Source organism: Lytechinus pictus, chromosome 15, assembly GCF_037042905.1.
Source record: "Lytechinus pictus isolate F3 Inbred chromosome 15, Lp3.0, whole genome shotgun sequence".
NCBI lineage: Eukaryota > Metazoa > Echinodermata > Echinoidea > Temnopleuroida > Toxopneustidae > Lytechinus > Lytechinus pictus.
Window position 1 is genome coordinate 22,564,994 of NC_087259.1, and position 23,691 is coordinate 22,588,684.

Consider the following 23,691-nt stretch of genomic DNA (forward strand, 5'->3'; position numbering starts at 1 on the left):
TTTTGTTAGACTTGAGTAAAATTCAACTTTGAAATGGAAATATAATATAAATAAATATATATTTTAATAGGCAATCATTGGACTCAATGATGAACATCTATGCAAAATTTTTCATTCATCCTGCAAAGAGATTGGCCAAGAGAAATTAAGAAATGTACATTTCATGTGTTTGCAATTTATATATTTTTCAAACACAGACCAGATATCCAAACATCAACTGCAATTTAGGCAACTATCTATAGGTACCTTTGCCTGAATCAAATTCATTGGGACCACTAAAATATGTTCGACCTAGGGAGAAATCTGACTTTAAGGTCTACATTATGTTTGAATAATCTGTACTGACTGCACAGAAACGTTGTTAACGCATTGTGTGCTAACAGGGGCCCTGTTACAACCGGTAATGTGGCAGTGATGCCTAATGTTACAATACATTACTTACATTGAAATAAATGTTTTGACTTCATAATCTAAAAGATGTGTCTGGGCTTACTGATAGCGCTCTGTTAGGTTAACAATGTTTCTGTGCAGCCGGCACAGGTCTATACAAAATGATTTGACTTGAGAAAATATTTGACTTTACCGATATCCCTAAAAGATTCTTAAACATTGGCTAGCAAATCCATGTACAAGCATACTTTGTATGTGAAACATGAGTTGTGATATTCATTTAGCAACTGCAAAGGAATTAACCAACCAACTTTGTAAGATGGAAATCATCATTCCGAGTTATCAAATTCTTCCAAAAACAAGTGGAGCGCCTCTGGCAGTCTCGCCTGCATTACGCGATTCAATATTGCCGCAGTGCTGACTTTGAAAATGACTATCAAATAATCATTCACAAAAACACAATTCATATAATAATATACTACGTTCATTGACCGTAAGAGACATTTGACCTTGATCATGTGATCTGAAACTCAGGCATGATGTTCAGTAATACTTGGTAACCCTTAAGTCCAAGTTTCATGAACTAGATCCATATACTTCATAAGTTATGATTTCAAAAACTTAACCTTAGGTTAAGATTTGATGTTGACGCTAATGCCGCTGTCGGAAAAGCAGCAGCTATAGTCACGCACTGCTATGCAGGCGAGACAAAAATTAATGAAGAATATCTTGTCTATCAATATCAAATTTTTAAAAATCATGCATTTTTTTATTCAATCGAGTTGTATTAGTTGTAATAGTATAATTTTTTAAAATATATTTTATAAAATGCCTTGCTTCATGCATTGTCTTTAATCAACTACAATCCATAATGTGAACTTCCCATGAGGGTTTTGAACAAGATGGTCATATTTGCAACAATATTACATTCTTCAACACAGACTGATTAAATGTATTCCTCCATTTTTCCAAAATTTTCCAATCATGGGACTGTCATATTTATCAGAGAGGTTTAATTGCAATAACAAAATGTTTCAATGTACTGCTTCATACAATGTATGTTGTGCATTTCTCAACATCAATCATCATTAAATTGAGACTCATGATACTTTGTACAAAGTTGGTTAAACATACGGTTTATACATTATGTATTATTACATTATCTCCATCAACCAGAATATAAATAACAAGGAAGCATAATATGAAGGCAATTAATACTTGTCTGCATTTAAAATAAAATATCAACATGAAAAACAAAATTAGAGGACATTCATATAAGACTTAAGGCATATGCTATTGTTATTCTTTAATCAATGTATGTAATGTATTCTTTACACTAATTGTCTCTCCTTGTCCTAATTACTTTCTCAACATTATTAGAATTCAAGTGACTACCATACACCAATGATTTATGCTTTTCAGAGAAATAAAAAATAAAAAAACAAGAAATTCAAAGAAGATATACCAGAAAAATACTCATTAATTATCTCCTCTGATACACCACATTTATATCAAAGAAGACAGTTGAGAAAGTGTTTTCTTTAAGCAGTCACCATTAATTTCACTCAAGTCATGAGTAAGTCAAATAAATGGGACTTAACAATTAGTTTTGAAAAGAAAAAGACTAATACAAAGTGTACAGTTTATACAATATCAATCATTAAGTGGTGTTGTAAGTTACGATTATTAAGTACCTCAAAGGTGTGATCCGCCTTTGACTGTACTTCTTTACCAGGTATCTTGCTCAGAGACTTGATCCATTTCAATCACAGCCCCAGCCCCCCCCCCCCCTTCAATGGGGAAGGAACAATGCGCGATTCAGCAAAATAAACATTACATCTTAATAAAAAATTGTGAATCTAATGAAAAACCATGTCATGGACATAGAACTATCAAATATAATATTTCCTGATAGAGTGTCTTTTCCCAAATAATTTGATAAAAGCTTGGATATTCTTTGCTGTGATTAAAAAATTGACTTGTGTAACTGCAATGAGTGATTCAAATGTCCCTAAAGTCAAAATCCAACACAAGTTCAGAAAATTTCCATGCGAAATACCTATTTAATTAGATCAACGTAGGCTCATGATTGACAACAAATAGTGTTTAATGGCCAGGTTTTGTAAAATAACTTATTGAGAAGGTATTTCGCTATGAATTTTACTGCAATTCATGTAGGAATATGCCTTCATCGACATCTGGATTCATTCACTGCACTTATGCCTTTCATTGGCACAATATTTACAATACTCATTATGATCAAGTTTTTTTCATTGAAATGACAATATTTGAGGCCTGTGCATATGCCGCATATCCATCAACAAGTGGAACGCCTCTGGCAGTCTCGCCTGCATTACGCGATTTAATATAGCAGCAGTGCTAACTTTGAAAACTACTATAAAATAATCGTTCACAAAAACACCATTCATATAATGACTTAATACCACGTTCATTGACCATAAATGACATTTGAACGGTGACTAAAGACTTGTCAACTACACCCATGTCCACATTTCATTCACTGTCTCCATAAACTTTCAAAGTTATGATGGCAATTCAACAATTACCCCAACATGGCCTAAGTTTATTGACCTTAACTGACCTTTGACCTTGGTTTTGTGACCTGAAACTCACAGGGGATGTTCAGTGATACTTGATTACTCTTATATCCCAAGTTTTATGAACTAGATCCATAAACTTTCAGAGTTAGGATGGTAATTTAACAAATACCCCCAACACAGCCAAAGTTCATTGACTTTAAATGACCATTGAGCATGGTCATGTGACCTGAAACTCTCACAGGATATTCAGTGGTACTTGATTAACCTAATGTCTAAGTTTCATGAACTAGATCCGTAAATTTTCAAAGTTATGATAGTAATTCAACAAATACCCCCAACTTGACCAAAGTTCATTGACCCTAAATGACCTTTGACCTTGGTCACGTGACCTGAAACTCAAGCAGGATGTTTACTAATACTTGATTAACCTTATGCCCAAGTTTCATGAACTACGTCCATATACTTTCTAAGTTATGTCATTTCAAAAACTTAACCTTTGGTTAAGATTTTGAAAATAATTCTCCTAACATGGTCTAAGTTCATTGACCCTAAATGACCTTTGACCTTGGTCATGTGACCTGAAACTCAGGCAGGATATTAAGTAATACTTTATTAACCTTATGTTCAAGTTTCATGAACTAGGTCCATATACTTTTTAAGTTATGATGTAATTTCAAAAACTTAACCTTAGGTTAAGATTTGATGTTGACGCCGCCGCTGCCGCCGCCACCGCCGTCGCCGTCGGAAAAAGCGGCGCCTATAGTTTCGCTCTGCTATGCAGGCGAGACAAAAACCACTGGACACGACTTTGGTGAAAATACCATCATACGCACAGGCTCTTCCTTCACATTTACAGAGCCACAGAATTCAAACAAGACTAATATTCACAACATTACTGGCACAAATTATTGCTTTGTATAATGCAATGGCTGTGCTAATCTATTAGAACCCCTTGATACCAACCAGTATATTGTATGAATATTGCACTGGAAAGTTACTTGCCCTGAAACCAGATGCAAATCATACTCACTATATCAAAAATGAAATATGCAGGGAGTATATTGCATGCCAAAATTTTACAAGAAAATGGGGGGGGGGGGGTATTTGTTAGAAGAATAAGGTTGTTACATTCAAGATGAAAATTTACCGGGTTTCTCCTACATGTACAACACGGCACACTGGAAATGTACTGCATTGCAAAAGAGTGCAATCTTGCATCGCAACAATACTGGTACTTTTCGAGAATATGGCAACAGTGGCATTTTTATATTGATTGCAAGAATATTTTTACATCATAGCAATAAAAAGTAAAATTTTCCAGAACATATATTTCCTCTGAGCTTTGCAATGGATTCTGAAATAACATTTCAATATATACAATGATTTTGAATGTGAAACAGGCGATTGCACATTGATCTTAATATAACCTATTAAATTTGATTGATAAACTTCATGTACGGACCACCATCTTACAGCAGAGAAAAAAAGGATATTTGTAAACTTATTTGTCATTTGGGACCCCCACTTCAATGGCCATTCATGATTTCTCAATTGTAAAGACTGTCGCACACCTTATGATTGGTCTGCCACCCATTTCGGAATGGAAATGTAGTAAGACGTGATGTGAAAATTGAAACATGGAACATATCACTGTGTAAGGTTCTAAATCATTGTATGAATATTGATGTTCATATCTGCAACTACTCTTCCATCCTTTTATTAATAAAAGCGAAATGGTTACCTATTAGTCATTCATTAAATTGGCTACAATTTTGCATCATCCAAAATTTTTATTATTCTTACAGTTCATGTGAACCTCTTATAAAAAAGATACTTGTTCAGTTCCAGAAAATAAGCAAAAAGCGATTTGTTCAAAAATCAGATTGAGGACCAGTCGTAAGGTGTGCGGAGGTCTTGAGGCATCTACATGCATCTTGACTTCTTTATCCATTAAGCATCTATCAACGCATCATCAGTGAGCAGCAAACTACTCATTGGAAAATTGGCATGATAGCAGTCATTGGTCATCTATCTAGCGATGTCTATCAATAGGCATCCAAACTACTCCATTCTTTGAGGATTGGTGATGGTCAGTCACTGATGTCAACGCAGTAGTTTTGGTATGCAGCTGTCATCAATGTGGCGGCCATACTAGACAATGGAGATGACCAGTCATCTGGACAGTGACCTTGCTTGACTGCAAGAGTACATGTAAGTGTAGTCTTTGGTCATCCACATATCATTGTCTGATGCCAACAATATGCAGGCAAGGCTCCATAAGCAAAGGCGAGTCACTGGTCATCTGCATGTACTTGGCAGTGGTCATCAAACTGACGGGGTCACTCCTACGGTCAATCATCGACATCAATGCCCCAATCATCATCACCCCAGCCATCCGCATCCTGTCACAATGAAACAAATATTCACTTTAAGCACAGGGAAATGGAGAAGTTGTTAACTTGGTTGTAAAGAGCATGTGTAAATTACACATTGATTTCTAACATGCACACAATCGCAAGATATCTTACAATTTTTACACTCACAGAAGCAAAAAAAATGATACTAATGTAGTGGTGGTTTTTAACCACTACCAATAACTTCTCATCCAACTAATCAAAGCACTGCATGGTATGGTCAATGAGTAATGGCTGCTTATATTATACAAGGAGTGTCTTGGAGACTTGTATTACAATCAAATGAATATGTCTGAATCATAATATCTAATTTAATTGCCTTTTATACAGCGCGCAACTAGACATTTAACTGAAACTCTGAGTCATACTTAAATCTTTGTGAAACACCCACCTGGAAATGATACACTAAGGTTAATCATCTTACCTCATCTCCGTCATTGGCAACAGCAAAGGACAGTGCTCCAGATGTATGCTCATCTTTGGATGAGTCCTTCCTTACTGTTGATTTGGCTGCATCAGAGGAAACCTTTGAAATAAAGCTGAGTTTAGGTGCCAGCTCTGCAAACAGATCATCTTCAGGGTCTGGCCTTGACTTTAGCTTAACTTCTGGTATATCATAGATACCAAAGTCTTGATTCGGGTTCAGAGTTGATTTTTGTAATTTCATTGTTGATTGGAGTGCAGTTCTTGTTGTGGATTTAAATGTAGCTGTTTTGGATTCCTTGGGTTTTACGGTCTCAGCAGTCTTTGGCGCAGGAGTTTCCTTCTGGGGAGGCACCATGTCTTTGAGTTTCAGAGGTTTGCCAGTGCCTTTGAGAGATGTTATGGATTTCTTTGGTGATGACTGATCAGATACGGATCTCGACCAGTCGCTGCTCCAGTCTGCTGCGTGGGCAGAGTTCGGTTCGGAGCTTGGAATGGGTTCCGTGGGTGTTCTAACAGGGCTTTCGATTGGTCGGTTCTGTCCAGGGTTGTCTGTATCCTCCCAATCTGACCAATCCTCTTCAGGCTCCGTACCATCTTGTGTTGCGTTCTTCCCTGTCATTTCCTCGCTCTCAAGAGTTTCATCGGGATCTGTTGCCGGAATGTTTGTTGGGGATGCTGCTGGGGGGTCCTCTCCCAGTGGATAAGCACCATTATCAATGCTGCCCTCTGGTGACAGACGATGAGCAAGACTACCAAGCTTTTCTTTATCTGGGGAGAGTGGTGCTAAACATGGAAATAGAATATTTGAAAATATATTTCTTGGGCATTTGAAGATTTTAAAACATTTTATCCAGAATTGTAGAGTACTAAAAACATATTGTAAACAACTTTTGCAAAAATTAGAATACTTTAATAGTTCTGATATTGATAAGATTTAGACCATTGTATATTTCTAACCTCAACTTTTTTCCTTTTTGCTTCGTATTTTATTGCATTTTTTCAATTACAGGTATTAAGAATCACAATATTTACATTAAAAAATAACAACCATCCCTCATAAAGCCCCAAAGAATATAAGAATAAAAATTGTGTCTCTCCTTCAGCCTTACTCCACAGGCTCTTGGGGAGGGCTCCTCCTTCCTTGGGGTTACTCTATAAGCTTTGCTTTTTCTAGCCCAATCTATATTATTTACCTCTATACTTCATGTTGTATATATTTTGTTTATTGTCATCAAGCATAAATTTGTCAATAATTTGATGTGCATAAATAAATAATATGTATTTGAATAACAAGAAATATAGATAGTAAAAGTTGAATAAAACAAATCTGTGAATCAGTTCGTATAATTACTTAATAAACAATAAATTCAGGTTAAAATTATTAAAAAGAACCCCAATAAAACAAGCAAATTGTACCTTTGGCTTTATTTTCCATCACTGCCTTCCTCTTCTCCTCCCTCTCTCTCCTCCTCTGCTCGTTCTTTATCCTCATCTCCTCTCTCCTCTTCTCCCTCTCTGCTTTCCTTGCTGTGGAAACCATCACATCCTCTCCAACGGCCACGCCCGTCTCAGAGGACGTCTCCTCCTCCTCAACCTCGAGATTGCTCCCCACTGCTTCCCCCTTGGTGGGGTAGGATCCTGGTGGAGACATGGGACTGGGCTCCACACCAGGGAGGGTGATGACTCCACTCACAGCTGTCAGCTTGGGAATGTTGAGCATCTCTTTGATATTGCTTGTTTTTTTAGGAAACTGATAATAAAACACATACCGTGGGTTCAAGTAACCAGTACAAGGGGTATTATATGTTATGCAGGAATTTACGAATAACTGTATATGAAGGGCTAACTGAGGTATATATACCAACAGTTTTTACAGATATATTCAAGAGATTGTAATTTAATTACACGTGAATGAGAATCAATTATGAATGGAAATCTATATTCCAAGTTTTTAAAGAGTCATCTGTACAAACAGCTTCATGTCACATCCACTGGAGATAATTTCTGCAAAGGAGCAGTGGACAAATTTTTATCCGTGTATATATTATAAATTAATAACATGAAATTGAATTGATGTGACACAATGAAAGATGTGTGATTAAGCAAGACAAAAATGTAAAATGCACTGAAAAGACGCATAATGATATTGATGTTTCGGTGCAGAGTATAATTAGAGGAAGGTCAACATTGAGTTTGGATATTGCACTTTCATACTTTGCAGGGTTTGATAGATATTGAAAGCTGAAATATCATCTGAAAATAATAATTTTTTTTTCAAATAACCTTTTTTGAGAATATATGACGAGGAGTTGTAAACAAATTTGAAAAATAATTTACAGTATTAAACATGTCCTACATTTTGCTAATTTGTTTATGTGATGCACAGGACCATCGGCCTATTTTCATTTCCATTCATAATCTTCTCCCCCTTAATGAAATAAAGCAAATGGTTAATCAGAACTTTTAAAAATATCCTGACTACTTCAAAAGGCTCATTTTCAGAGCAATGACTGTTCAACTTCACCTCTATAACTGGAATTCCGTTCACAAATATATTTTGTTACAATTAAAATACTTAATTACGAAGTTTGAAAAAACGTTACATTAAGATAGGTATTGAACTAAAACAATCACAAAAATTCCACATACCTTGGGACGGCCTTCCACAAAATATTTTATCCTCTCTCCACCAACGACGACCTCTGGTCCAAGAAGATGAACAAGTTCTGCCAAGGCACGTAGACTGTCTGCTACCAGATTAGTGTGATGGTCCTTCAAACCTAACAAAAGCTGATATTAAAGGAAAGAGATTAAACATTGTATGACAGTTGTGGTTAATATTAAAAATCAGTTTTAACAGAATTAAATATTATAGGAGGGCTCTGATGACAGGGTAATCTGTAAAATGGGCTATTCCAATGTAATGTGCGCTATATAAAAGCAGATCTAAATATCATTATTATTATTATTATCATAATAATATGCAACACTTTATAGTGAATAATTCAAAGTTTTAAGCGCCCCATACTATTACCCCGGCTTTGGCACAGCTACCTTGATCAGGTGCTCGAGCATGCAAGAAATTCCTTCTGACCAGGCACATATTTCCTACACCTGGGCAGAGAGTGGCAATTGTAGATACCAGGCATGAGAATGACTTTCTTGAAAAATATCTGAAAGGAAATCAAACCTACGGACGGGGTTCCAGGGGCAGCGCCCCTGGCGGGGTCCAGGGACAGCGCCCCGGCGGAGGTTCAGGGGACGCTGCCCCCTGAAGCTCCTGGGTTTTAGCATTTAAAGGGGGTATAGGAAGCCATTCTGGAGTACCAATTGTGTTTGTCTCCAGTGGCATGCTGACGCAGTGTTTTAAGACCTCCGTTGCCATACCTTATGCTGTCATTGCACCATAAGCACCAAGCTTCACCGGGATTGTACAGCTTACAATCCCCGGCCAAATGTTGATCAGAAGTGCCTTCCAAAATTATATGGTCACACCACGACCAGTTCCATCTATTTTTTACGTATTTATTTATCTCTTTCGGGTCAGCTTCTCCCCCATCGCGATCAACGAACTTCGGTGTGGATGCCGCCATTTTGATACTAGAGACTGAATTAAAGCCACCGCACGATTTTCGCTCGCATCGTTCATGTCAGTGGTGCGACCGAAGTAGTGCGCGGTGCAGTCTAGCGCTCCGTGCGTGTTGCGGCTTGATCGATCAGTGCGTTCCCTGCCGGCGCGGCCCGGTAAGGATTCAGCCTCGCGGTGACTCGCTACCCCCCAGACCCTACCCCCCAAATATTATATCAAATTCACATCGAACTCGGCGACCACAGATTTTGATGAAAAAAAATCGGAATTCCGATAAAAATCGGACAATTCTCATGCCTGAGATACAGGCCTCGCCAAAGGACATGAGTACCATAATGAGATTTGAACCCTGGACCTTGTGGTTCAAAGAGATTTATCTACTGAGCATGTAACATCCCATTGTAGGTATAACCCCTGATTTAAACCAAAGTGTAACTTGGTACAATGCACTGAAGGTCCTACAATGAAGGAGTTTAATCTGTTGACTCTATTGCATACTATGAAACATTCCCCAGGGGAGGGTTTCACTTTGTCATTTGATAAGTTGTCAGGAGAGCGTTCCATGAAAGGACTTATCGGAAGTTTTATCTGACAAGTCCCATTTTATCCAACAGTGCTTCTCAGCCAATCAAAATCAAGGGAAGTTTTCAGGTCTGACCAATTGTCAGATGAAACAAGTGGGGTGCCTCTGGCAGTCTCGCTTGAAATTACACGATTCGATATAGCAGTAGTGCTGACTTTGAAAACAGCTATTGAATAATTATTCACAAAAGAAAACATTCATATAATAATAAAATGTCCATTGACCAAAAATGACCTTTGACCATTATCATGAGACCTAAAGACATATGTGCAAATAAATCATTTATACTTTCTCTGGTTTTAATTGGCTGAGAAGCATTGTTACTATGGGCACTCTCTGATAAAATGGGACTTCTCAGATAGTATGACCGACAGGTCCTTTCATGAAATGCACCCCTGGTTGCAGTAGCCAACAGATTAACTAGAAAAACAACATCAAATTACCTGAGGCAGTATGACCCTCCTCAAAGTTCCTTCATCAAAGAGGTCCACAAAACTAGAAAAATACTGCAGGATGAGACTGCGGACGTGCATCTCCCTTGACGGAAAGACCTGAGCAATGATAGGAATCATGTGACGCTGAAACATATCCAGAGGCAGTATGGGATTGATGCGGCCAGGTAGGAACTCGGGGTTCTTCTTAGACTCTGACACAAAATGAATGAGATGAATACAGAGTTACATGTACAGATGTAGAAATATTTTTACTTGATCGATTGTGAGATAAAACTGCAAGAACTCTATGTGTATTCCTAATAACTTATACGAATGACAGTTTTTTTGTTTTTTTCAGATAACCTTAAGTTCTGTTCAAAAGCTTGCATTGCACTTATGGAAGAATCCTTGGCTTGGAAATTTCACATGATTTTTTTAAAGCAGCACTTGTCCCTTGTTTCTGATGGGAAGGCAAAATAAAAAATGCATTTGTATTGCTCATTGATTAAAATCCACACGTAATGTACCACAATAAATCATATCAGTTAAGTCATGGCAGTCTTATTACCAAAATTCTGAACGGTTCAAATTTTTTTTTTGGCGATAAACTACAACAAGTGGAGCGCCTCTGGCAGTCTCACCTGCATCACGCGATTCAATATAGCAGCAGTGTTGACTTTGAAAACTACTATAAAATAATTATTCACAAAATAAACACCATTCATATAATGATACAATACTACGTTCATTAACAATAAATGACATTTGACCTTGATCATGCAACCTAAGACTTATCAGTGATACTTGATTACCCCTATATCCACATTTTATAAACTAAATCTATAAACTTTGAAAGTTATGACAGCAAAGTAATAATTACCTCCAAAATGGCCACAGTTCAATGACCTTAAATGACCTTTGACTTTGGTCATGTGACCTGAAACTCACATGAGATATTCAATGATACTTGATTACTCTATGTCCAAGTTTTATTAACTAGATCCATACACTTTCAGAGTTATGATGGTTATTCAACAAATACCCCCAACATGGCCAAAGTCCACTGACCTTTGACCTTGGTCATGTGACCTGAAACTTGCACAGTTACCTGATTACTCTTATCCCTAAATAGACTGGGCTATTTCGATGCCTAAGAAGACTGGAGGGGGGGGGGGCTGATTCAGCCCCCCTTTATGATCTCGGTCGTCGATTGCGCGATCGCGACAGAACTTGGCACGCATGTTACTAATGGCATAATCTACAAAACTACAAGATCAAATTCTTCGGAAAATCTCATTGCTAATTAATTAGGCTAATTTATGCCTAAAATCAAAAGTTTGCTTTAATTAACTAAATAATGCCCCTAAAATGTTAATTTTTGGTACACAGACACTTTATATGAATCTGATCAAATGTACTAAAAAAATTTTCAAAATCACATTTATTTTCTTATGTATTTTATTGTTTTCTAAATTTCTTATGAATTTCTTTGTTTTTCGACTTTCTGTTTTTTATTGTTTTTTCAATGGAAATTGTCGGGGACTTTATTTTGACCATAAATAAGATGGAATTAATTGATTTCAATCAGTAAAAGGAAAAATAATGGTACATTTATGAATTTTGGCTAAAAACACTATTTGCATTGGATTTGTACACAAATTCACGTTTTTGTGCAATTTTGGGTCTGCATGCCCTTACAAAAAATTTCGGAACCACGTACCCAGGGGTCGCAAATTTGGTCTCAAAAGTTGCGTCAGACTTTAATGTTAAAAGTCAGTGAGCGACGCGGTAAAAAAATTTCGCGTGGCGGATTTATTACGAAAAATGTCGAGGGGGTGAATCAGCCCCCCCCCCCCGTCTTCTTAGGGTTATGTCCAAGTTTCATGAATCAGATCTATAAACTTTCAAAGTTAAACTTATAATGGTAATTCAACAGATAACCCCAACATGGCCAAAGTTCATTGACCTTTGACCTTGGTCATGTGACCTGAAATTTGCACAGGATGTTCAGTGATACTTGATTCTCTTAAATGTCTCTTGACTCTTAAATGTCCAAGTTTCATGAATCAGATCCATAAACTTTTAAAGTTATGATGGTAATTAAACAAATACCCCCAACTTTGCCAAAGTTCATTGACCTTAAATTACCTTTGACCTTAATCATGTGACCTGAAACTCGCACAGGATGTGTAGTAATACTTGATTACTCTTATGTCCAAGTTTCATGAATCAGATCCATAAACTTTTAAAGTTATGATGGTATTTCAACAAATACCCCCAATTTGGCCGAAGTTCATTGACCCTAAATGACCTTTGACCTTGGTCATGTGACTCAAAACTCAGGCAGGATGTTCAGTAATACTTGATTAACCTTATGTCCAAGTTTCATGAACTAGGTCAATATCTTTTCCAAGTTATGATGACATTTCAAAAACTTAACCTTAGGTTAAGATTTTGATGTTGACTCCCCCAATATGGTCTAAGTTCATTGACCCTAAATGACCTTTGACCTTGGTCATGTGACTAATAAACTCAGGCAGGATGTTCAGTAATACTTGATTAACCTTATGGCCAAGTTTCATGAACTAGGTCCATATACTTTCTAAGTTATGCTGTCATTTCAAAAACTTAACCTTTGGTTAAGATTTGGTGTTGACGCCGCTGCCGTCGGAAAAGAGGCGACTTTAGTCTCACTCTGCTTCGCAGGTGAGACAACAAGCAAATCTTGGCGTTTGTAATGGATCACAAGACAATGGGAACAAGGTTTAATCCTTTACACTGGGGCTTTACCTCTGCGTGGTGTCAGAAGGTGAGGAAAGAGCATATTGACAGCGACAGGCTCGGCCATGACGAAACTGTCAAGGATTGGCGTGAGGAGTCTGGAGGCTACCAGCTGAGCCGGGAGACGGTAGAGATGAGGGGCTAATCCTTCAAAGAATACAGTCTTCTCCACCTCACTCTTCAAGACCAACTTGTGTAGGAAGCTTATGATGTCAAGAAAGTCGTTCCTAAAGGCAAAATAATCAAACGTACAACGATGGAGTATTCAAGAACAGACATCTAAACAATATCTCTAAAATCTCCATTTTCTTTTCGAAGGTGCACACACCAATGCCTAGATCACCTTTTTCACCAGTGTAAACAAGAATTTTTATTCTGACATGGGTTCCGTAACATAAAGGTTAGCGATTGGTCGTATGCTTGATTTTCATTATTGATTGTACGGAATGTTGTGGTCAATGGAATCAATCGTAAAGATATTCTTCTATGATGGTTCATAAGGTTTGTGTTTACAGGCCTGTGATCTTCTTTGTGTAGGTACATGTACACACAGAATTGTTTCAAAGGCTCTACAGTCACATGAAAGAAGCAACATTATTTTAGTATTTAAACCTCTGAACACAAACCATTGTGTTAGAATGTTGAACACAAATTATGTTTTACAACGATCAAATAGTTACCCCCATCACATACACTTTCTTTTATCTACCTCCCCTGTATCTTCCTCTCCCTTCTCCACTTTACAACTGCCAGTCATTCAGTCTGGGGTAGTTTCCTCTCCCCCTCTCTTTTTAAACTTTACACTCCATCCATCCATCATCATTAACCCCCAACCTGTACCCTTACACTTATCTACCTCTTCTCTCTTCCTCTCTATCCTCCACTTTATAACAGCCAGTCTGTATGTCTGGGTTTTTTCTCAACACTTTCACTGTCTCTCTCTTATCTTTCTCACAATCCATCCATCAACCCACTCCTTTATTTCTATCTGTATGTCTATCTGTCTATCTGCACACCTGTCTATCTCTGACTCTTTATCTTTGTGTCCCTCATTCCCTTTTCATTTTTATATATCTGTGCACACTTCATCAAAACTGAGGGTGGGATATAATCGGTAAAAAATACCAATAAAGGAGTTCTTACCTGAACATTTCATCTGGTAGAAGTGTCTTTAGCTTTGGTCTATGCTTTGGTTCAGGGTTCAGAAACTGCTCTTCCATCTTGACAGAGAAAGATGAACTTATACTTCCTGTTGTTCAACAAAAAATGAATAAAATCAGTTTGTGCATGAACAAAAACACTTTCGTCAATACAAGGATTAAGATTGAATCCAACCCAATAGACATTTGATATAGAGCCCTTTCCTTTTGGTTACAAATCACTGCAAGAATTGATGATTTAAGATATTGGTAATAACGAAACAGAATCCACCAAATCAATTGTAATTATTTATCTTTCTATTCATCTGTCTCATCATCTACTTCTACATTGTGGTTCCGTAGATAATTTTGCTAATTTTAGAGCAAAGCCAGTCTAATACCAATACAGATACATGTATTCCTTCAATCAATATCATATACCCGTTAGATACTAAGCTCCTATGTATGTGGGCTGGAGTCGAAGGAATTTTGCAGCGGGTTAAACAGCTTAAGTGCATGTGTAGAATACAACCAACTGTTTATTAAAGAGACAAAGAAAAACAAATAGGGTGTTAATACTTACCAAGGTCACCGAGATATTCAAGAAGGGTGAGAGCTAATGCACCAAACCCGTAAGCATCTCTAGCATGACCTATACTAGGGCCTATAGAGGTTTTTACTCCCTCTTCTTTTTCCTCTGGTGGTATGGCTTGAGAGTTCCGAAGTGGTCTGCTCTGATTTAAGAACTACCATTTAAAAAAGAGAGGGAATGTATATATTAAATTACTTTCTTACAAATGTAATTGGCAGTTTTGGTATAGCATACATTGCATAGAATTAATTTTCATTTTTTGCAGAAGTACATGCAGAATATTTGAATACAATTTTGTGGAAAGTTCAGTCCTTAGAATACCATAGCAAATCTTTTTATCCGGAATATCAATTCAATTTGATTTGGAACAAAGCCATTTGTAACACTCTGGACAAAAACATCAGTATTTACTCAAGTATGAATAAATACAATGTACTTTTATGTGTCATAGATCTGAATCTGATAGTGACTTTGGAACATCTATCAACACTAAAAGATCTATTTTATATTTTGAAGTATCAATTTGACAGATTTATTTAACAGAGTAATTTTTAACACAAGGTATAGTAAGGTACATTTAATAAAACAAACTCAAATCTTTTATCTGTAGAAAGCCACTTTATAAAATGCAGGATTTCAGTAACCTTTCCCTGATTCTCCACTGCTGCAGAAATGAGAAGATAGTATAGAAATCTATTTTCAAAGGAGATAGTTGGAAATACATGTACATGTATACGCCAGAATGCTTGTGGAGAACAACAAAGTTCAATTAAAATCAAATTCAGGCTAAACTGAAATCACATTAATTTCATTACCACTTGCTTTTTCTCATGTACCTAACGCAGGAAATAACTTGAGGGACCACACTATATACCGACGTGCATTTTTCTGATCTTAATTTGCTCATTACTCTGTAATTAAACATTTTCCTGAAAAATGGTTTGGCAGTTATCATTTATTCATGTTTCTTTTTTTTTTATTCTGTGTATACTTTCTTAAATTCTGTGAACATTTTATTTTGTTTGTTACCAGTACCAGACTTTATCTTTAAAAGGGAAAACATGCTGAGTAACAATCTTGCTGCAAGACAAGGTGGCTGGACATTCATTTGCTTCCTACTGCTAGAGTCACACCACAAATCAACAGATATTACACCATTGGAAATAACGCTCTGGGTCCCGTAACACAGCTTAGCGACTAATCATATTCATTATTTTCACAATTGTACATTGTAGCCAATACAATCAACCGTAAAAAGAATGTTCTACGATGATTTCTCAGCTTTGTGTTTTTGGCCCATGGAGTTGATTTTGTTGGTTTGGCTTTAGGCATCAAGATATATTTACCTGCAAAGTTGCATCTTCAAATTTACATAGATGTTCCATACCCCCTAGCCTCCAACCACCATCAGAGCAGCTCACATAGATGGATGACATGCACACATTGTTATGGGACACGCCTCCCTGCAATTAAAATTAAAGATTACTTTGATGACATAGAGTACTTGTATGTGCAATAAAAGAAAAAATAAACATTAGCAAAGGTTTGACAAAATCAAAGAATAACATCGCCATGATTTGTTTTCTTTTCAAATTTTAATTCATGACATCATCTGTGAACAGTGCTCAGCCTCATTGGGGTGTTATATAAATTCAATAAATTCCCTTTTTTTTTCATGGATGAGGATTTTTTCTGACAGAAGCAGCTAGGAAATGATATCCGATTACATAAGTAATGCACATTTAAAATATTCACTAAATTCTGAGAAAATGGAATAAAAAATATTTTTTTAATGGAATTTATATTACCTGACATAAGAAGAGCTGCTCCGCTAGTACATGACATCACAAAACCAAAACTTAAAAAATCCATACTTATCTTTTGTTGATCTTTTTAAACATTGCAAAAAATTCACCAATAAGTTTATGTTGTTTTTCTGCTCATTATCAAAACTAACCATTACACAAACAGGCACATGTAGGCCTATACAATATACATGTGCACACAGCTTACCCTATCATGAAGAAAACTGAGAGCCTCAATGATATTATACATCCCAGCACATATCTCCTCTGGACTCAGCATCTCGATGACCAACTCCAGAGGTTTGACTTGTTCCGTTACTAGGTAGGTACTGTCAACATTGTTACAGGATGCAAAGAACTTGAGAATTGTGGGGTGACGCAGTACCTTGAGTTGCTAAAAGGCAAATGAACAGATTAAGAATAAAAAGTAAAACATAAGAAAACAAAATGCAACATTCTTTAGAATTTAAAACCTAGTAAATGTATATTCCAGTGAAAAAGTGCAGTTATATTGATCCCAACTGTACTGTTTACTTCTGCCGTAAACTTTGAATTCTGATTAAAAATAAATATTATCAAAATAATTATTTATAACAATTCAAATTTTTTTATTTGTTAAATAATAATTTTTATCTATAGTTGGATCTTCAAAGCTGCATTTTGTAACATTGCTCATCAAATGTACGTCATAACGAAGCATTTCAAGGCTCAAGCCTATTGTATTGTGGTGTTTATGAATGGATACACGAGATCGGTCTGGTAAACAACCTCTCATTTTTCATATTTATACTACATGTAAGAGATTTTTCACACCTTCATACATATGATGGTTTACAGATAAATAAAATCAAGCATATCGCTGTTTTTTCCCCCATTTAGGTTGATTTTTTCCTGTTTTGGTGCATTTCAGGCCAAAATGGAATAATAATCTTTATTTTGGACAATATCTTTTTATATATTTTTATGAAATAAAGACAAAAATCGTTGAGCCCCGACAGGGAGATTTTGCATTGTTAACCCCCAAATGGTGGCTGCACGATATAGGGACAGTGATTTTCCGTTTCTAAAAATTGCCTTTTCCGTTTCAGAAAATCTCAAATTCCTTTTCAGCATGTCTGAAAACGGAAATTCCGTTTCCCCATAGACTTTGTGTACATAAAAAAAGTGACAATTCCGTTTACATAGAAAACCAATACGCAATGAGTAGCGCGATGTCAAAATGCTAGCGCTGGTCAAAATTTGCATCCACCAATGTACTAAATTCGCTTTAAAATCCATTTTAATCGAAGAGATTCGAGTTAAAAAACTATTTAGAGAAACATATTCAACATTAATACATCCTCACCTTTCATATTATTAGCATTATTTTATGGTTACATGGGATTTTATTGCTGATTTGGGGACTTTTCGGACATCGTTTTGAGCAGTCGACGACTTCCGCTTATCCGCCATGTTGGATATGTTGAATCACCGTGATCATTGTATTATGACCGAACGCAGAGGGCGTATTCTGCCTTATATGCGGACGTCAGTGTAAACTAATTTAGATACGATCGAGTGATGGAGGGGCTCGAGTGTAGTTACGATGTGTTGATTGTCATGATTGTTGTTGCAAAGTGAGATCGTGTTTTTTTCAGTTGATATTCGTATTTTGTTGAGGATTTGGGATTAATTTCTGTTGAAATTTTGTGCATTTTGAGAAGTTTTCCGTGATTTTCCGTTTCAAAAGGCCGATTCCGTGAATTCCGTCCGTTTTCCGCGATTGCGGAAAATCACTGTCCCTAACGATAGCGAGCCCTATGTGTACGAGGAGAAATATAAAAAAAATTTAAAGGTCAAGTCCACCTCAGAAAAATGTTGATTTGAATCAATAGAGAAAAATCAGACAAGCATAATGATGAAAATTTTATCAAAACCGGATGTAAACCAAGAAAGTTATGACATTTTAAAGTTTCGCTTATTTTTCACAAAATAGTTATATGCACAATTCAGTCACGTGCAAATGAGAGAATAGATGATGTCACTCACTCACTATTTCTTTAATTTTTTTATTGTTTGAATTATACAATATTTCAATATTTCAATATTTGACGATAATGACCAACTTGACTGAACCATAAAATGTTAAACAATGGTAATTCCACATGTTCAGGGAGAAATTAACACTTGTTTCACAGGATAATGAGAAAAATAGAATATTTCATATAATAAAATACAAAAGAAATAGTGAGTGATGTCATCAGTTCCCTCATTTGGATACCAACCAGGATGTGCATATATTAACTGTGAAATTTAAGCGAAACTTTAAAATGTCATAACTTTCTTATTTTACATCAGATTTTGATGAAATTTTTAGTGTTATGCTTGTTGGATTTTTCTCTTTTTATTAAAATCAACTGTTTGTTGGGGTGGACTTGTCCTTTAAAAAAACTCCTCAAAACAGACGGCTGCCAGCTGTCGAGACTTAGTCTTAGACTCGTCTTTCTTAGTTAGGGAAGTTAAGCCTAGCCCTAGTAGTAGTGTTACAAATCAAAATTTGCTGATAAGCAATGAAATTAAAAACACAAAATTTATTTGACAGAAATGCCTAACTCCCCCCCCCCCCCCCCCCCTAGCCTGGAGGCGTCTGGGGAGTGAAAATCATAGTACTAACGTACGCTCACTCCCCACTGATGCCTGGCTTCCTTGAGCATTGGTCTACACACACACTAGATTTTCCCACGGTGAGAGTGGACCTAAATTATAAGTTAGAGTTAGGATTTTTACCCCAAACTACTGTACATGGGCCAAAACTAAGTTTTCCCCCCAAATTTAATATATTTGTATATATATTCCTTCATAGATATTATGAATATGAAAAATAATTAAGAGCACGAGCGTTGACTTACCAAGTCTGTTTTGGTCGCCATCTTGATCTCTTTGTTATCGATACCTAGATACCACACGTGTGTATAGCTGCCAATTTAAATTTAAAAAATACTTGCATCGGCCGATAAATATTTTTGATCGTAAAATACTTGTCTCGGTTGATAAATATTCTAAAATTGCTTCATGATATTTATCAAGCGAGGCAAGTATTTTGCGATCAAAAATATTTATCGGCCGATGCAAGTATTTTTTAAATTTAAATTGGCAGCTATACACACGTGTGGTATCTAGGTATCGATAACAAAGAGATCAAGATGGCGACCAAAACAGACTTGGTAAGTCAACGCTCGTGCTCTTAATTATTTTTCATATTTATAATATCTATGAAGGAATATATATACAAATATATTAAATTTGGGGGGAAAACTTAGTTTTGGCCCATGTACAGTAGTTTGGGGTAAAAATCCTATCCCTAACTTATAATTTAGGTCCACTCTCACTGTGGGAAAATCTAGTGTGTGTGTAGACCAATGCTCAAGGAAGCCAGGCGTCAGTGGGGAGTGAGCGTACGTTAGTACTATGATTTTCACTCCCCAGACGCCTCCAGGCTACCCCCCCCCCCCCCCCCCCCCGAGGACTGAGTAAGACTCATCTGCCCAATCATTAGACTTTCATTATCAACACAAAAAATATTGATATTCCAATTTCCATAAATAATTCAATTTTGATTTTTTGTTTTCTAGAAATTAGTCTTCCTACAAATTTACTTTTGCAGCATGTTGATAAATTTCTTGGTGTTCTTTATCTTCATCATGTTTGTGAACAAAAACAGATACTCTCGAACCATCTGGCCTCTTGGCGGGATGAATTCTCCAATCTTGCGCCGATGCAGAATCTGGAAGCGGATCCTCCAACGTACAGCCGGAAAGTGCACTGCTCTCCACGCCCATGCTTCCCCGTGAGCGTCTTGTCCCGATCCACTCGCTTGGGCTTGGCGACAACGCAACGTCAACGCCTAACTTGCAGTCAGAGATCGCTGTTGGATTCAACTTATTCAACACAATTATCCGCTTTATACACAAGTAGATGTACAGCTACAGATCTTTTCAAAGTCGTGTATAAATACCGATCAGATCTATAAGAGATAAATGTTCGGTTCATGCTCAGCTCTTTTGACTAACTTGATGACATGGAAGTCGCCATCTTCAGTTCCTGAATTTGCTGCTAGCGCCCTCTAATTAACTCTCAGCTTCTCGCACATCAGCTCAGGAAATTTGGGTAAAATAAAAAAGAATCAATGAACAATTTTTTTTTTTTTTTTTTTTTTTTTTTTGGGGGGGGTATACTCTTCATGTCCACTTGGTCTATTGACAGACTGTCTAGTCTAGTAAGTTGTTTATACTTTGTTAAATCTGGGCCCCATTTTATAAAAAAGTTGCCTCTAATATTTATCAACTCTTGCTGCTGCTGCCGGAGTGTCAACTTTCATTGGATGGAAGGGCCAATCAAGAAGCAAAATATTAACTGTATGATAATTGACATGGTAGGTTTTTTGTATGTTTTATCGAAATGAGTCATTATAATTGCTCATTTCTAAGGAATGATTGACATTCCAACAAGACATGCTATCATATCAACCTTTTTTAATGAAATGAGGCCTCGTCCCTGGTTCATATCATGCAGAATAAGTAAATATTAGACAAAATAAAGTGAATGGTATTTATGGAAAACAATATTCATTTAGACCGAATTTTTAGTAGACAACACCACGTATAGCTAGGCTATTAGCCTACGAGCTAAGATTTGACAATGTTGGACAGCCGAAACGGAAATAGATAAAGTGATTGTATTTTTCTTATATATATGTGCCCTAATTATGACCCCACTTTGATTATCTTAAGCTTTTCCTTCATAATATATATGACCCCACTTTGATTATCTTAAGCTTTTCCTTCATAATATATATATATATATATATATTATTATGAAGGAAAAGCTTATATTATGAAGGAAAAGCTTAAGATAATCAAAGTGGGGTCATAATTAGGGCACATGTAAGAAAAATACAACCACTTTATCTATTTCCGTTTCGGCTATCCAACATTGTCAAATATATATATAATAATATAATTTGTATATACATGATATTTATATTGGTCTCCTTTTTTCATCACTTGGGTAATCCTCGGGACGGTCATCACATCCCTGACCCCCCCCCCCCCCATCCCGGGCCGCTTTTCATGACCAACTTTGACGAGGGAAACAAAACTCAGTGTGGATGTTATTGTTTTTTCTTCCGAAATTCTGAAAGGCGTCTTGTTCTTGAAGGAAATTGTTACTTTCTGAGATTAGATTTGGGATATTGATTCTCGAGTACATTATTTCCTTTTATGTAATAAGGCACATTAAGGGAGCAATTTCGTGCAGTTAAATATCGATAATGGAAAAGTGGATTTCAGATTTAATGCGTTTGCCATGCACCCTACATAATCTCCATCGTTGCTTAGCATAAAGTGTTGACGTTCGTAATTGTTATAGGCCTACTATATAATAATCAATTAGGGCCTATATTGCTTTACCATAGACGTAAAACTCAAACCAAAAAGAAATAGCTGTATAGCTTTCACAAAAACCTACACGATGCCCGACGAGGCCTATTTTACTTTCAAAATTTCACCCACAGACATGACAGAGTATAGTCCTCTGCGGTATTGAGATTATTAGAGGTTTCTGCATGATTTATAAGGGTCCTTCATGATTGCGATTTTATGTCAACAGTCAAAATTACGCGGCCTATTTCCATGTTTTGAACTACGTCCGATATAGTGATTATGATGGAGGCCTAAATGAAGGGATATGTATTTTTTTATTATACCGATGGAGGATCATATTGCAAGTGAAAAGTATTATGAGTTTCATGGTATTTCACGACAGTCACCTTTTTAGTCTAAACACAGTGACTGTCATTGGCATAAATGTTTGAATTGTAAACTGAGGATTTTTATGACGATGATAGCCAGATGATCTTGTCGCAGGTGATGATAATAATATAAACAACAACGATGATGATAAAGATAATAATATCATTGATGAAAATAATGATAATAAGGATGAGGATAATAATGATAATAATGATGATGATGATAAAAATAATAATAATGATAATAAAATAACAATAATGATAACTATAGTAATAATAATAACAATAATAATAATTATAATAGTAGTAAGGACAGTAATGATTATGATGATGGGGGGATGATGGTGATGATGATGATCATGATGATAACAATTGCCCCTAATATGATATTAGACGTTTTCTTCGATTTCTCATTGATCTCAATCATTATCCATTCTTCCATCGCACCTCCTCACTACAGTTCGACACCCTTCTTCTGCTCCTCCCATGCACTTACATCTCCTCACCTCTTCTTCTCATTCCATTCTCACTTAATTACTGCCAACCAGGACCACAATAACCATCATGATCGTTTACCTGCTGAGCCCTAGAATCAACCTCAAATCCCTTGTTTCTATCTAACCCCGTTTCCCTTCCCCCTTTTACCTTCCCCCAAGACGCTGAAAGATTGGGAGCATCCTTATCTTGGGGTCATCCCCGACGTACGTGCATGCCACGCAACCATCATTTTGATTAGCTTTCCGCATTGCTAATGTAAGCTCAGTTCTGGGCTCCAAATAAGAAACCGTTCCTTGTCGGAGAATTCCTGTAACTATTTTCTAAATAAATGATCATCTAGGAATATTGTTTCATTTTCTTTCGTGTGATCTTCCCCTGGGAATTAACAGATGACAGTATCGGTTGATATTATCAGGGGCGGCGCCAGAGCACTTTGGTGGGGGGGGGCGACATATTTTATTCACTTCAATTGAATTACAGCTAGGGGTATATAGATATACACGACCGATGTCTATAGTTTTATGGTCCTTCTCCTGATTATCTCTCCCTTTTTCTTCTTTGGAGCGCAGCCGTGCACATAATATGATCATGAGGGGATATCAGAAAAGACATATCATGCAGGAATTCGCTTTAACATCATACAGCTAAGTGGTGTGTACTGCTCGGGATAACTTCAACGAATAACATGTTC

At 36.6% G+C, this 23,691-nt stretch overlaps 1 protein-coding gene across 1 annotated transcript; it reads right to left on the reverse strand.

Moving 5' to 3' along the window:
- Nucleotides 1-3,899: 3,899 nt before the first annotated feature.
- On the reverse strand, nucleotides 3,900-20,820 carry LOC129277918 (protein-associating with the carboxyl-terminal domain of ezrin-like). Its single transcript, XM_054914106.2, has 11 exons — nucleotides 20,350-20,820; nucleotides 16,923-17,108; nucleotides 16,256-16,372; nucleotides 14,901-15,063; nucleotides 14,322-14,427; nucleotides 13,188-13,405; nucleotides 10,407-10,609; nucleotides 8,441-8,581; nucleotides 7,208-7,541; nucleotides 5,790-6,574; nucleotides 3,900-5,353 (listed from the first exon to the last, which is right to left on the reverse strand). Exons 1-11 carry the CDS (start codon nucleotides 20,530-20,532, stop codon nucleotides 5,303-5,305), a joined length of 2,487 nt encoding a protein of 828 aa, XP_054770081.2. The 5' UTR covers nucleotides 20,533-20,820; the 3' UTR covers nucleotides 3,900-5,302.
- Nucleotides 20,821-23,691: the final 2,871 nt, after the last annotated feature.

Bases quoted from the DNA above. Each gene is read 5' to 3' on its own strand.
- LOC129277918 (XM_054914106.2), bottom strand. From the start codon at position 20,532: ATGGGCGTGGAGAGCAGTGCACTTTCCGGCTGTACGTTGGAGGATCCG. The intron at 15,064-16,255 runs GTAAATATATCT...TTTAAATGGTAG, and splicing joins TTGAAGATGCAACTTTGCAG to TTCTTAAATCAGAGCAGACC. The intron at 7,542-8,440 runs GTATGTGGAATT...TTTTATTATCAG, and splicing joins TTGTGGAAGGCCGTCCCAAG to TTTCCTAAAAAAACAAGCAA.